This window comes from Melanotaenia boesemani, chromosome 11, assembly GCF_017639745.1.
Source record: "Melanotaenia boesemani isolate fMelBoe1 chromosome 11, fMelBoe1.pri, whole genome shotgun sequence".
NCBI classification, from domain to species: Eukaryota; Metazoa; Chordata; class Actinopteri; order Atheriniformes; family Melanotaeniidae; genus Melanotaenia; species Melanotaenia boesemani.
In genome coordinates this window covers 11,860,808-11,874,346 of record NC_055692.1, presented here as the reverse complement: position 1 = coordinate 11,874,346, position 13,539 = coordinate 11,860,808, and the positions used below count along the sequence as shown (strand labels likewise).

The 13,539-nt window shown below is 37.3% G+C and overlaps 1 protein-coding gene across 5 annotated transcripts in view; it reads left to right on the top strand.

Moving 5' to 3' along the window:
- The window catches only part of taok3a (TAO kinase 3a), a 63,322-nt gene that overhangs the window by 22,053 nt on the left and 27,730 nt on the right, over nucleotides 1-13,539 (top strand). For 4 of the 5 annotated variants that reach the window (XM_041998391.1, XM_041998393.1, XM_041998395.1 and 1 more), the window contains 3 exons: nucleotides 2,624-2,746; nucleotides 9,021-9,260; nucleotides 13,416-13,487. In XM_041998391.1, coding sequence (XP_041854325.1) covers nucleotides 9,129-9,260; nucleotides 13,416-13,487 — 204 coding nt within the window. In that variant the 5' untranslated portion in view covers nucleotides 2,624-2,746; nucleotides 9,021-9,128. Of the gene's footprint in view, nucleotides 1-2,623; nucleotides 2,747-2,940; nucleotides 3,000-9,020; nucleotides 9,261-13,415; nucleotides 13,488-13,539 lie in introns of all 5 variants that reach the window. The other variant, XM_041998392.1, reaches the window with a different exon arrangement.

Here is a 13,539-nt window from a genome sequence, read left to right as displayed (position 1 = left end):
GAAATTATCGCCTCGTGGCTCAGGGTTTTATGATTCATTTTGCAATGCATGTCGTGTAACAGGAAGAATGGAAAGTAAGAGGCGTGTTTCGTGATTTTGATAAAAGCACCAAGCAGCGCAGTATGTGTGATGACATTAGTGTTGTTTTCTGTTAAGCTGCAGTTTGTTTTGTTTTGTTTTTCTTGTGAGCACTGTCTGATTATGGGTCCTAATATAAGCAAATTGTGGTAAATTAACACTGTCTTTCTGTAGTATTAGGGAGTTTATTCTTTCTTTTATTTGTCTCTTTTCCTATCTTTGCTGTTTTAAGCTGTTAAAGTACATCCTCTTTGCCTCTCTGTTATTATCTCTTACTTTGTTTAGTTTGATTTAATGATCTTACCTTGTCATACCTCATTTCAGTCCCTGACCTTTGTAAATTATTTATTATTTTCCTTCAATAACACAGCTCTCACACACGAACAAACGCACAATAAGGTCACGACCACCAGCACTTACCTGCTATACCAGCAGAGGATTTACCAGTCACCTCAATTTATGCCTTTTTTTTTATTATTTATTCAGTAATTTTTTTTTCTTCATTTTTCTTCTTTACTTTGTATTTATCAGACAGTTTCAGGATATTTCTCCAAATCATTCCATCAACTTTTTGACCTTTAAAAGTCTTAATAGTCAACGAATTGATTAGTCACTTGACTGCTAAATAATTAGCTTTTTTTATTATTATAAAATAATATTGTAAGTTTACTTACATTTTCATACACAATGCATTTTTTAATGTAATTTTTTTTGTTTGACTCCATGTGTATTTGAGCCATATGGACAGATCATGATTAACTGACCCAATGTTAACAGTGTAGCCAGTAGGTTCACAGTGATATTTTAATTTTTAAAATAATTTGTTAGGACGTACCCTGAACAAAAAAAACGTAACAATCTCCCACACAAACAAGCTGCAACTGCTACAATTTTCCTAACTTCTTAGACTATCTGACTGTACTTTTGCATCACTGGCTGGTCATAAATGCCAAGCAAGGTGGAGTGAGCAAGGAAGAGGAGTGCAGCCACAACTTTCCCAGAGGCTCATGCAAGCGTCAGTTTGTGTTATAAATCATTCAGAGACACTCAGACGGGCACAATACATTTTTATCCCTGTTCTCTCATCCCTCCATCCTCTCTCTGTTTTATTATTGAGTATGGTTCCTCTGAGCACCCAATCTGCCACTCAGCTCCATCAGAAAGAGGGATGAAGAAGTTTTAACTATAAGGACAAGAGAAAAGAGTAAAAAATGGATTTATTGCAAGAGGTGGAGAATAGAGAAAGGGAGTCATCCCAGCTTGATTTATGGCTAAAAGATAATTCACAGGACCATTTATTTAGGGAATGAATAATCATGTATTATTGAGGGTCCAGTTGTGTACACTGCTTGTACTGTGTTTGCTTCATCACCTGCTTGTCTACAAAAAACAGCGCAGTAGCTGACAGCGTTGTTCTGTCAGAACAACTCTCTCAGATTTCATGTCTTTGTTAACATACTGAGCATGCGTGGGTGAAGGCAAAATATTATTTGTGCATGCTTGTGGGTGTGCATGTTAAAGGTTGTGTTTGTCCAGGTTGTGTCGTGTCCTTTAATTTGTTTATTTGAAAAATTAATAAAAGGAAGGAGAAAAAAAGGGTGTTTGGCTGCACACAGAGGTTGGATCCCATGTTTAAAATGTCAAGACGGTTAGCTGGAACGGCTGTCCAGCCAGTGCTATCTGGGTGGGACATCTGGGTCTTTAGGACCTATAATACAAACAAGCAGGTGTACAAAAGTGGTAGCTAGAATTTGTTTTTACCAACTGGATTGAAATTATTACAACTATTTATGCTTAACCCCCTCATGCTGTTGGTGGCAATAAAAATTAATGGTCACATCCCCTCTATACTTTCCTTTTTTCTTATGGAGGTCAGTTACCTTGTGAGGCTGGTGAGATAAGGGGTCATTCCACTGGATCTTGAAGCGGCTGAGAGGATAATAATTTAAAATTATTAAATGCCTTTTGCCTTTTATTATGGCCTTTTAAGTCGACTATCTGCTATTCTGAAGACATTTGAAAGCTTTGCCTCTGTTTTGTTCAGGGTGAACATCACCTTCTTTCCTCTCCTCTCTTGTTTTGAGCCAAGCAACAAACCTTTGTGCTGAAGAACATGATATAAAACCGATAAAATGCATTCCAGATACTTGCCTAGGCTGAGGACTCTTGTGTTCTAGAAATTTCTCAGTGAAAAGGAATTGAAAGCAAGCAGGTTATTTATTTATTTCTCATGTGGGTACTTGCAGAATCCAAGTTTGTTGCAACTGAATTAGATCATCATCAGTGAAATAATTACGTGATAATAGTTTTTCATTTGTTTTGAATTAGGTCTTAATGATTAGGTGATGAATTCATCATCAAAATGGGGCAAAATAATGTTCATTTGATTTAACTTTTTAGTTATGTCATGATATCGGATGAATTAGAAAAAACACAGAAAAAAATATATCACTGGACTGCACAAGGTTAAATTTGCATATACTTATTTAGATGTAACCCAGCAATCTAACCCCTGTCTTCATTTTCTTTGTCTCTGTCACTTCAGGTACAGTAATAAACAGTCATGAGGGAAGCTGGCAAAACAGCAATTGTGGGCTTTAACTAAGAAAAGAGAAAAAGAGAAGAAGACCAAGGCTTCTCTAACACCACCTTTACACATTTTCTACAGGTAACGTATACACACTTGTTTCTCTGATGCTTTCTGTTCTTTCTTCCAAATCAGGATACCTCTGTTCTTTTTTCTTTTCTTTTTTTTTTTTTTTTTTTTTTTTTTTTTACAAAATTGTAGTATTATTTAATTTGTTTTTAATCAGTTTGAGCATGTTTTCTTTTTTTTTCTTTTGTTTTCCCATGCGTGGACAGATTTCCTCTTTATGATACAGTTGGACGTCAGATCCTGTAACCTCTTTTTGCCTTCTATTGTAAGTTTACTGCCTTTCGAGCCAGATTTGCTTGCTGTAGTTGCCCTTCAGGCTCTCTGATGTACCATCAGCTCACCAACATTGGGTTGTATTAAATTTGGAGAGCATTTGCAGGGACACAAAATTTTCCTGGCCTGTACCATTCCTTTTTCTAGTTATCTGGGGTGTAAAATATGTCAGTGTCTCGATAACTTGTCATTTGTCAGGTGTGGTCTTGGTCTGATGATGTGAACAGTACGATGAAGAGGACTGTGAGAACGTTTAGTGATTGATTTATGGTTCAGACTATTCTTCTTATTACCTCCACCAAGGCAGAGGTCATGTATCCAACTGCATTGGTTTGTCTGTCTGTCTGTTGGTAAATAAACTCAAAAAGTTATGGATGAATTATGATGAAAGTTTTTGTAAATCTCAGAAATGGAATAAGGAACAAGTGATTAGATTTTGGGGGTGATCCTGATCATCAGCTGGATCCAGAATCATTTTAAAGGATTATTTACTGTGGAGAGATAGAAGCTCTAATGACACAATTATCCCGAACTCAAAAATAATGCCCACAATCACTGGCAAAAATAAATAAATAAAAAAAGGCAAGGCAGAGGTCTGCGCTCTCTTAGTGCTTTCTAGTTAATTTTGGATAAATCACCTTGTTGGAGAACATGTTGTGCTATAAACAAACACTGAACAGTTGTACATGTGCATTTAAAACATCAGAAAAACTCACATTAGGATCAACTCTAAAGGTTATAAACTTTTGCAGTTCACACTTTTGCCGTGTTGAGAGTAAAAGATGTGTGTTACGAAGTCTGATCCAATCAGATTACTATCTCAAGATTGTAACAAAAAATTCACAATCACACTTTCGGTTGCCACTAGACTGATGGACAGCATTGTTTGTGAAAGGGACTTTCTACACAACTTAATTTAGTTTCTCTTTTTTTTCTCGTTTGAGTTGCTGATTCCTTAATTTGATGTGTTTTAAAGTATCTTTGATCTTTTCTATCCGCTGTTCCTCTTTCTTTTGAGAGAAAAAATCTGGAATACCTAGTTTTGCTTTGTTTTGTTGTCATTTTTTTCCCTTAAATTTATTCATAGAAAGTTGTTTAGCTTGAGCATATCTAAGCAGTAGAGAATGAAGAAAGTCTGAGATTTGTCTGTGGTTTGGAGTCTTTCATGAATTGAGCAATAATGTAAATCTTTCTGTCAACTTGTCATCTTTGCGGAGAGAGCTTACAGCAATCATTTGATTCAGTGGAACATCAGGCGTGTGTGCTAAGTGTGCATTAAGTGCTGGAGGCAAACATTCCTGCTGAGTCATGCCCTGCTTGGGGACAGAGCTTGTGATTGGGTGTGGTAAAAGGAAGAAATTTGGATTATAGAACAACTCCAGGCAGTATGAGGTTTCATTTCAAATACATGAACCAAAGAAGTTCAGACGGGGAAATATTAATTTCACTGGGAAATAATGTCAGTGATGGAACTAATTGAACTTAAAGCTGAAATTTTCGTAACCTACAATGTCAAAAGCATGATGCAATAGTCAGTTTATTCTCTCTGTGGAAGAACATAGTGGCACATGTGGCCTACATTCTGTTTAGGATTAAATGTAAAGGATCTCATTATCTTCACTTGTGGAGGGGGGTGGGGGGAGTTATATGAACATAATACTTACTGAATGCTTAAAGCAATGAAATGTCTTGTACACCCTACTTTTTTCCCTTTTAAATAATTTGTAATAACTAAAAGCAGCCATTTACCTAAACTCCAAATGTGTCCGTGGTGTCGGGTGGAGGGCTGACTTTTAAATTTCACTGTGGATATGTCGGTGTGTATGCTTAACATGGATGCTTACAATTTAGATTTGTACTGATTTAAAGCTAGCAGTGCCAAAGCCAATATCAGAATTTCAACTGTTTCCACATTTGTCCCTGTAAAGTTTTCTTTTAATCTCTAAATAACCTGGTGTTGTGCATTTAAATAAGCTTTTTTAATATTCATACAGTAACAAGGTTGACCCATATAATGTAATGCAGGAAGCAAACATGCACACATTCCATTGCGCATGTCACACACACATGTGCAGTACTCTCAGAGGACTTTGCTTTCTTGTGAGGTGAGAGACTTTCTGCTTACACAATATTTCATACATACATACACACGCATATATATATATATATATATATATATATATATATATATATATATATATATATATATATATATATATATATATTTAATATTTATTATACACACACACACATGCAACCTCAAAGGTCTAAGCCTGCCCTTTATAACGTCATGAAAGGAGTTAAGGGAACTGGATTATTACATAATTCTTATTCTTTCTCTTTTACACACGCTGTTGATTTGAATTTCAGTAAGAATTCCCACAGTCTGTCTAATTCTTGTTGCTGTCTAAAGCTGGGAGAGGGGGGACCAGTAAGCTGATAACACCCCCCTCCTCCCGGCAGAAAGAGACACTTTTCACTCTGTCGAATATGTTTTTGTCTACACTGTACATTTGCATATCAATATTAATGTGCATACTTTCACATACTGTATAGGCACACATACACAAACTACTTCAGAAGCATGTGCAATCTGAATGACGAGAATTTTTTTTCCCCCTTATCAAAGCCGCTTGTAAAGTGATTTAAAAAAAAAAAGAAAAAAAGTAGAGCGAAATGAAAGTAGTGTTCGACAGAATTAAAGGAGCTGAAAGATTAGAAGGATAAGATTGTGTTTAAAAGATTTTCATGCATCCATATTATCCACAAATGCAAATACACCATGTTTTATCAGATAGTTTCCTTCTTTTTGTCTCATCTGTGATTCTCCTTCCCTGGAATTTCAAGGAAAAAATCCTCCACTGCTTGCAAGAAATTTGGATCAGTATTAAGTTCTGCATTTGTAAGCTGTGGATGACCTGGATTTAAACCACCCTGTCATTTTCTGCCTGAGAATATAATTTAAAACCAAAAAAAATACAACAAAAAAAACATTTTGTTGTCATTTTTGTAGCAACTTGCTTGCACATTAATTAATCATAGAAATACTAAACGAGGGTTTGATGGTGGGAGGTTATATGTGAGAAGTATATTTCTTGCATACGCAATATTGAACTTTGGCCCACATTTATCATATGGATGTGCAGGTTTACAAAACTACTGGAGAAGTCCCAGAGTAGCTCTCTGGTTCTTGTGTCTGTCAGTTTCATTGAATTATTAAAACATCATTACATTAATATATGTAAAATATGTGATAGCAGCAAGTCAGTATTTTTTCCAACCCACTAAGACGAAAGTCTTTTGAGGAACATGATCAAAACATTGTTAAAACATATAGATATTTTCTATTATTACCTTTTTAATATTTCCCCTCAATACAACCTTTTATTCTACAGTTTTTTATTGTGTAAGAGTGTGTCTGTGTAGAGTTCAAGCCATATTAGCATAAAATGTTTAATCTCCTCCACACAGGCTATGTAACATGTAGAGGAGAGTCCTCGATGCGTCCACTTGTAAATTGTTCATGCACATACACAATAATGTACACACGTACTATATGGACAGTGTCATGCAGTTGTTTGGCTTTGCACATATTGTAAAGAATTTACATCCCCGCCCCTCCAAGCATTTAATCTGTCTAAGCCATTTGCCTAATCAGCTCTCTCAGAACAATGCCATTTGTAGATCCACAGTAACCATGCACACCGGACTACTAACAGCTGAGCCCCCCTGTGTTACAACCTGTTGTTGCCAAGTTGCATCACTTGACACTTCTTATGAGAGGAAAATAGGATAAAGAGGGGAAAAGCTCGAGTGAGAGATGTGCAGCCTCAAGTGGTCGCATGCCTTCAGTTTTCACTTGCTCCATTTCTATTACCTGTTTACTGAATTAGTCACAGTCTCATGGATAAAACCCAAGTCTTATAGGTTTCTTTCCCTTTCCCCAATTTTTTTTTTTATTCCTTTTGTTGGCTTATAACATGTTCCTTCTACTCATATTTTCTTAAATGCTAGAAGTTATACAAAAGTCTTTGTGTGCACACGAGTGTTGTTAGCGTGTATCTGATAGGGAGAGAGTTGAGATGGAGGTGGTTTCAGTTGCAATCCATCCTCAAGCAGGAAATGAGAGGAGGCTGGGCTGATGCAACCAGAAGACACTCAATAAACACATATTCAGAATTACACAGGGACATGGGTTTATATTGTTGGTCTATAGGAGACAATAGATGTGCACAAAATGAAAGAAAACAGTGAATACAAAGGGAAAACCTTATATATAATCAGAGGAATGGCATGCAAGAAAAGTTTTGTTTTTCCCTTTTTAGAAAAACTGTTTTTGCATGTGCTACATTGCTATACTGCACAATTCATTTATCGTCACACCCCTCTATCATAGCCCAGGGCTTTCTGCTTCTCAGAAAATACACTTCAATCAATGCATGTTTTAAGTTAGAAAGCTACTAAGTCTGCTTATGTGATCTATATGTGAAGAGGTTAGGTGAAACGGTGTCTTTTAATGTTGGAAAAAGAAAAGAAAAAAATGTCTTTGGAAAATCCCATAAAATTAATTTTATTTAGGCAACACACAGCTGACTTTCCTGAAATGCCACACAAGTTTGTGGAATGTGGCAGTGTTCTTTTTGCCTGAGGAGATACAAGAAGCAGCATGTGTCTTATTGCATTGTTGAGGTTTTCTTGGCCTGCGTACCACTCTGATCTCCAGTATTCAAGAGAAAAAAAAGAATCACAAATGTTGAAGAAAGCAAAACATGTTCATGCAGTGAACTTAAGTCACAAGGCATTCCAAAATGCATGAAAACATTAGTTGGGGACTAAAATAGTTATAAAGATTCAAAAGAAGTTTTGTGATGATTTTTTTTTAGAATGTGGTTTTAGCTGAAATTCAGGAAAGTAGTTGATTTTTTTCTTCTTCTTCTTTTCTTGTAAGAGCTGTGAAACTACTATTACAATATTGTGCTGTGGCCACAAGTTTTTTTTGTTTAATATTTTAATTCTTTTATTAGATAGCTTAAATTTGTTTCTGAGTCAATAACTATACATTACTTCAAAAAACAATGAATGATGTTAGCTGAAACCACACTTTAATTATTTGAATATATTTTTTTACAATTTCTTATTTAAGTTCATCCTTTTGCTCAAAACATAGCTTAAGAGCTATAATTGGTTTAATTTGACCCAACATAATTAGATTTTGGGATATTTCTAACAAAACCAAAACCTTTAAGCTAATGTTGCCCAAAACCTTGAGGCTGGCATATTTGAGCGTGTGATGCTGCTGAACAGAGGGCACAGAACTTTGCCTTTAAGATTGATATTTTTGGAGTGGGTGTGATGACTTAGATCCCTTTAAGAGCAGAGAATTAGGATGATGCTGATGCTTACTGTCTTGGCCTGTGTGCCCGTGCATCTTGCTGTGTGTCAGCTTCCTCTGTGTGTGTGGCCAGCCTTTGGGGCCAGATTTGCTTGCTGTATCTGGCTGATGTGCACAGAGATTTCATGGTAGACAGAAAAAAATGGGGAGAGAGCGAGAGAGAGAGAGAGAGAGAGAAACTGTAATCAGAGAGATGGCGTGTGAGTGTGTGCATGTGTGTGAATGTATGTTCTGCATGTGCAGTGAAGCTAACTGGAGCAGGGTGTCCGGGGTGCGTACACGCTTGACGGCCTGGCTGCAGCCTTGTGATACATAACATTTAATATTAGTGTATGTATCTGCACACACATGTACAACTATTACACAGCGTGTGTGTGTGTGTGTGTGTGTGTGGAAGTGATGCATCCATGACTCAACTTCAGCTGTCAAGTGTGTGAGTGTGTGTATGTGTGTTTTGTGGGTGTGTGTATAGGTGTGACTGATACTCGGATGAGCAGCCTGACAAGACATCTAATTTGCCATCATATTTGTTTGCTTTTTTAAATATTTTTTTATTTTTGTTTCCTGTCTTCTAGTGTACAAACTGTCAGTGAGACATGCTAAAAGTCTTCTTTTTTTTAGATCTATCTGGCCAATGCCGGGGCCGTCGTGGACATCTGGTGGCGGTAGTAGCAGTGGTAGCGTGTATGCGAGTGTGGTCCTTGGCGCCTAGCCCATGTCCAACCCATAATGCCGTCATCCACACGGAAAGGGGTGCCGAAGGACCCTGAGCTGGCTGACCTTTTCTTCAAAGATGATCCAGAGGATGTTTTCTGTGACCTGCACGAGATTGGACATGGCAGCTTTGGGGCCGTCTACTTTGTAAGTTCCATTTCACAGATTCTGCTGTGAGTTTTCCAAGTTCTTGATTTGAGTATTAAACTCAGTTTCAAGGACTCAGTTTATATCGGCATGTTACTTTTCGCATCAGGGCCAGTGTCGTATTACCACTTTTCCGCTGTAGTACATGATAATTATTAATGTACAAATGTAGATGTAGTTTATTATTTAGTTACCTCACTTCATCCTTTAATTGAGTTGTTGACATAAACATGTAATTTGCCACATGACAGCTGTTTAAGTTGAGACAGATCCCCTCTGCACCATCTCTGTAGCCTTTCCTGTTCCTGTTAATCTCATCATCTCTAATCACTCGTCGAGCCTTTGATTCTAAAGTTGCATTAAAAAGGTTGTATGAAAGAATGCTGCATCTCATAGCTTTCTATTTATTTTTCTTTCCTTATTTCTTCCTTTCCCTTGTTTTCTCTCCTCCAGATGCAGAGCTGGGGGGCAATAAGCCTCCTCTCTGCCTCATAAAACAGCTGTTCTTTTGAAATAGAAAAAAACGGGGAATTAGAGGACTGGAATTTTCTTGACTGCAAGGGCTTTACTATCCACTACTATTCCATGTCAATCTGACACACATGAACATACACAAATAGCCAATGCAACACTAGTCACCTTGGTGCCCATGTCTGTATGGCTACCAGACTCTAGTGTTGTTCTAAATCCTGTCCTGATGCCAGTACTGCCCTCACTGACACACTTATGCTGTCTGCATTACAACTGGTAGACCGCTAGCCTTTTGCCTGAGTAACATGCAGATAAAGACATGAATTCTTTGCTACGATGCAAATAAAAAATGGTAATAAAGTAAACATTAAATAACTGCCTTTTCTGAAAAAAATAAGACAGATGACAGATGAATGTGTTGTATGTGCAATGTTATCAAACACATCCTGCAAACCTCCACTCGTATGACAGGCATTGTATTTTATTGAGGGATGGTGGTTGGGGGCAGGACTGCAATTCTTTTGCTTCTACTCATTAAACTTATTCCTAAAAAATAGTACTGAATCATTACTTTTTCTAAAATGGAGCTTCTCTCATCTCAAATTTTAGAGAATAGAGAAATGAATTGACCTGAAAATGCAAATCTCAAGTGGAAATTATGCCTTTGCGCAAAATCCACTGTGGGATAAAATACAGAGCATTTATATGATGAAAAATGTGTTAAACTGTGTGTGTATTTATTGCTTACTAGAATCAAGGGTAAACTTGGTTTTAGATGAGAACCATGGGGAGTCCCCCTGCTGACTATGCAGACCACTGCCAATGGTTTTATACACACACACTGATATAATGTATGGTGAATGGATTATACAATTGTAATTACTGGTTTACTGATCCCCTGCTTTATTCTGCAATAACAATCAGCCTGAATGCATTAGAATATTTTAGCATTGCATGATTTTGTTTCATGCTCTCTACAGCCAAATAGTTGCACCATGCTACAGAGGGACTGACTTTTATAAATGCATGAACTGACAGGCAATCAAGGGGATCAAATTAATCTAAAAAAGAAAAAAAGTCAGATGGGAATAAACTGTTTCCTGCTGTTACTGTAATTCCATTTGACTCTCAACACAAAATTCCCATTCATACGTTAGTGGGATGAATCCAGGATAAAGGCTTAAGCTGAGCTGCAGCATTGTCCCTGAGGCCAAATGCTTCCTAGGTTAATGGCGCAGGTGTAACAAGGGCATGTGGAGTGACACTGACAAAACTATCTAACTTTTACCCCAGTTAGCTGGCTGCTGTTATTAGGTGGAAATTTAAGATCTAAATTAGACAATCTGTTAAATAACTTTTTGGTAGATCCTCCAATTTGTGTGATCTTTGGGATTTTTTGCATGGTTCTTTACTTTTAGAAATACACAAGTTACTACACAGTAAAACTCATTCATCATTCTTTTCCAGTGTCTCTTCTAGGCCTCCTCTAGACTTCTATAGTAAGATGTGTATGCTAAGAATGTGAATCTTCACCACCAGGCTAATTCTAATATATATATATATATATATATATATATATATATATATATATATATATATATATATATATATATATATATATAAATTTTTTTTATCTCATTCTCTACCTGTAAAGTACAATTATTTAAGCCATTTCTTTTCGGTCTCTAAATAAAAAATAAATTAATAAAACAACCCATGGGCCATTCACAGTCCTTTACTGAGGTCCTTTTACTAACAGTCTTCTCTGTAATTTTACAATGTTTTACAAAACACTTATAAAACTTACATAAGCTGAAAAGCTCCTATTCACCTGTTTTCTCGCTTCCCTCCATGTTTGCTGTTTACTAACTGTGGCTGTGCTACCCAGCTCCCATGTGTTTTAATAACAAAACGCCAAAAGATGGTGATGATGCTTTCAAGGCCCCTAGAAAACACAGGTGTAAAGGAGATGAGCCATGTAATAATCAATGTAACCATGGGTTTTACCAATGCAGACACGCTAAGATGTATACAGATGCTTAAGCTACCGGTGCAGTCACATCACAAACATCAGTCTTGGACCACCTATTCAAATCAATGAATCTCTCCATCCCTAGTGTACAAACGTGGACAAAATTGTTGGTACCCTTCGCTTAATGAAAGAAAAACTCACAATGGTCACAGAAATAACTTGAATCTGACAAAAATGGTAATAGATAAAAATTATATGAAATTTAACCAATGAAAGTCAGACATTGCTTTTCAACCATGCTTCAACAGAATTATTAAAAAAAATAAACTCATGAAACAGGCCTGAACAAAAATGATGGTACCCTTAATATTTTGTTTCACAACCTTTTGAGGCAATCACTGCAGTTAAACAATTCCTGTAACTGTCAATGAGACTTCTGCACCTTTCAGCAGGTATTTTGGCCCACTCCTCATAAGCAAACTGCTCCAGTTGTCTCAGGTTTGAAGGGAGCCTTTTCCAGACGGCATGTTTCAGCTCCTTCCAAAGATGCCCAATAGGATTTAGGTCAGGGCTCATAGAAGGCAACTTTAGAATAGTCCAATGTTTTCCTCTTAGCCTTTCTTGGGTGTTTTTAGCTGTGTTTTGGGTCACTGTCCTGTTGCAAGACCCATGACCTGCGACTGAGACCAAGCTTTCCGACACTGGCCAGCGCATTTCCCTCCAGAATCCCTTGATAGTCTTGAGATTTCATTGTATTCTGCACAAATTCAAGACACCCTGTGCCAGATGCAGCAAAGCAGCCCCAGAACATAACAGAGCCTCCTCCATGTTTCACAGTAGAGACAGTGCTCTTTTCTTGATATGCTTCATTTTTCCGTCTGTAAACATAGAGCTGATGTGCCTTGGCAGAAAGTTCCAATTTTGTCTCATCTGTCCATAGGACATTCTCCCAGAAGCTTTGTGGCTTGTCAACATGTAGTTTGGCAAACTCCAATCTGGCTTTTTATGATTTGTTTTCAACAATGGTGTCCTCCTTGGTCGTCTCCCACTAAGTCCACTTTGGCTCAAACAACAACAGATGGTGCGATCTGACACTGATGTTCCTTGAGCTTGAAGTTCACCTTTAATCTCTTTAGAAGTTTTTCTGGGCTCTTTTGTTACCGTTCGTATTATCCGTCTCTTTCATTTGTCATCAATTTTCCCTCCTGCAGCCACGTCCAGGGAGGTCGGCTACAGTCCCATGGATCCTACATTTCTGAATAATATGTGCAACTGTAGTCACAGGAACATCAAGCTGCTTGGAGATGGTCTTATAGCCTTTACCTTTAACATGCTTGTCCATAATTTTCTTTCTAATCTCCTGAGACAACTCTTTCCTTTGCTTCCTCTGGTCCATGTTGAGTGTGGTACACACCATGTTACCAAACAGCACAGTGACTACCTGTAGCCCTGTATATAGGCCCACTGACTGATTACAAGATTGTAGACCCCTGTGATACTAAGTAGTGGACACACCTTGGATTAACATTTTGTTCATGTCTGTATGTGACTCCCTTAATCTTCATGATTAACATCATAATAGCTCATAAGTAGTTTCTATGCCCAAGTAAGCAAATAAAGGAGGAAAAAAGGCACTTTCATGTCTTGTGGCTGGATCATTGTATGTTTTTTGCTGAAGCTAACTTCAATTTCTTTTTTTTTTTTTCTTTCAGGCACGTAACTCTTACTCCAACGAGGTGGTGGCCATTAAAAAGATGTCCTATAATGGCAAGCAGACTACCGAAGTAAGAAAGAAGTCACATACACCAACACAGCTTGGTGGTTGTGTCAAACAAA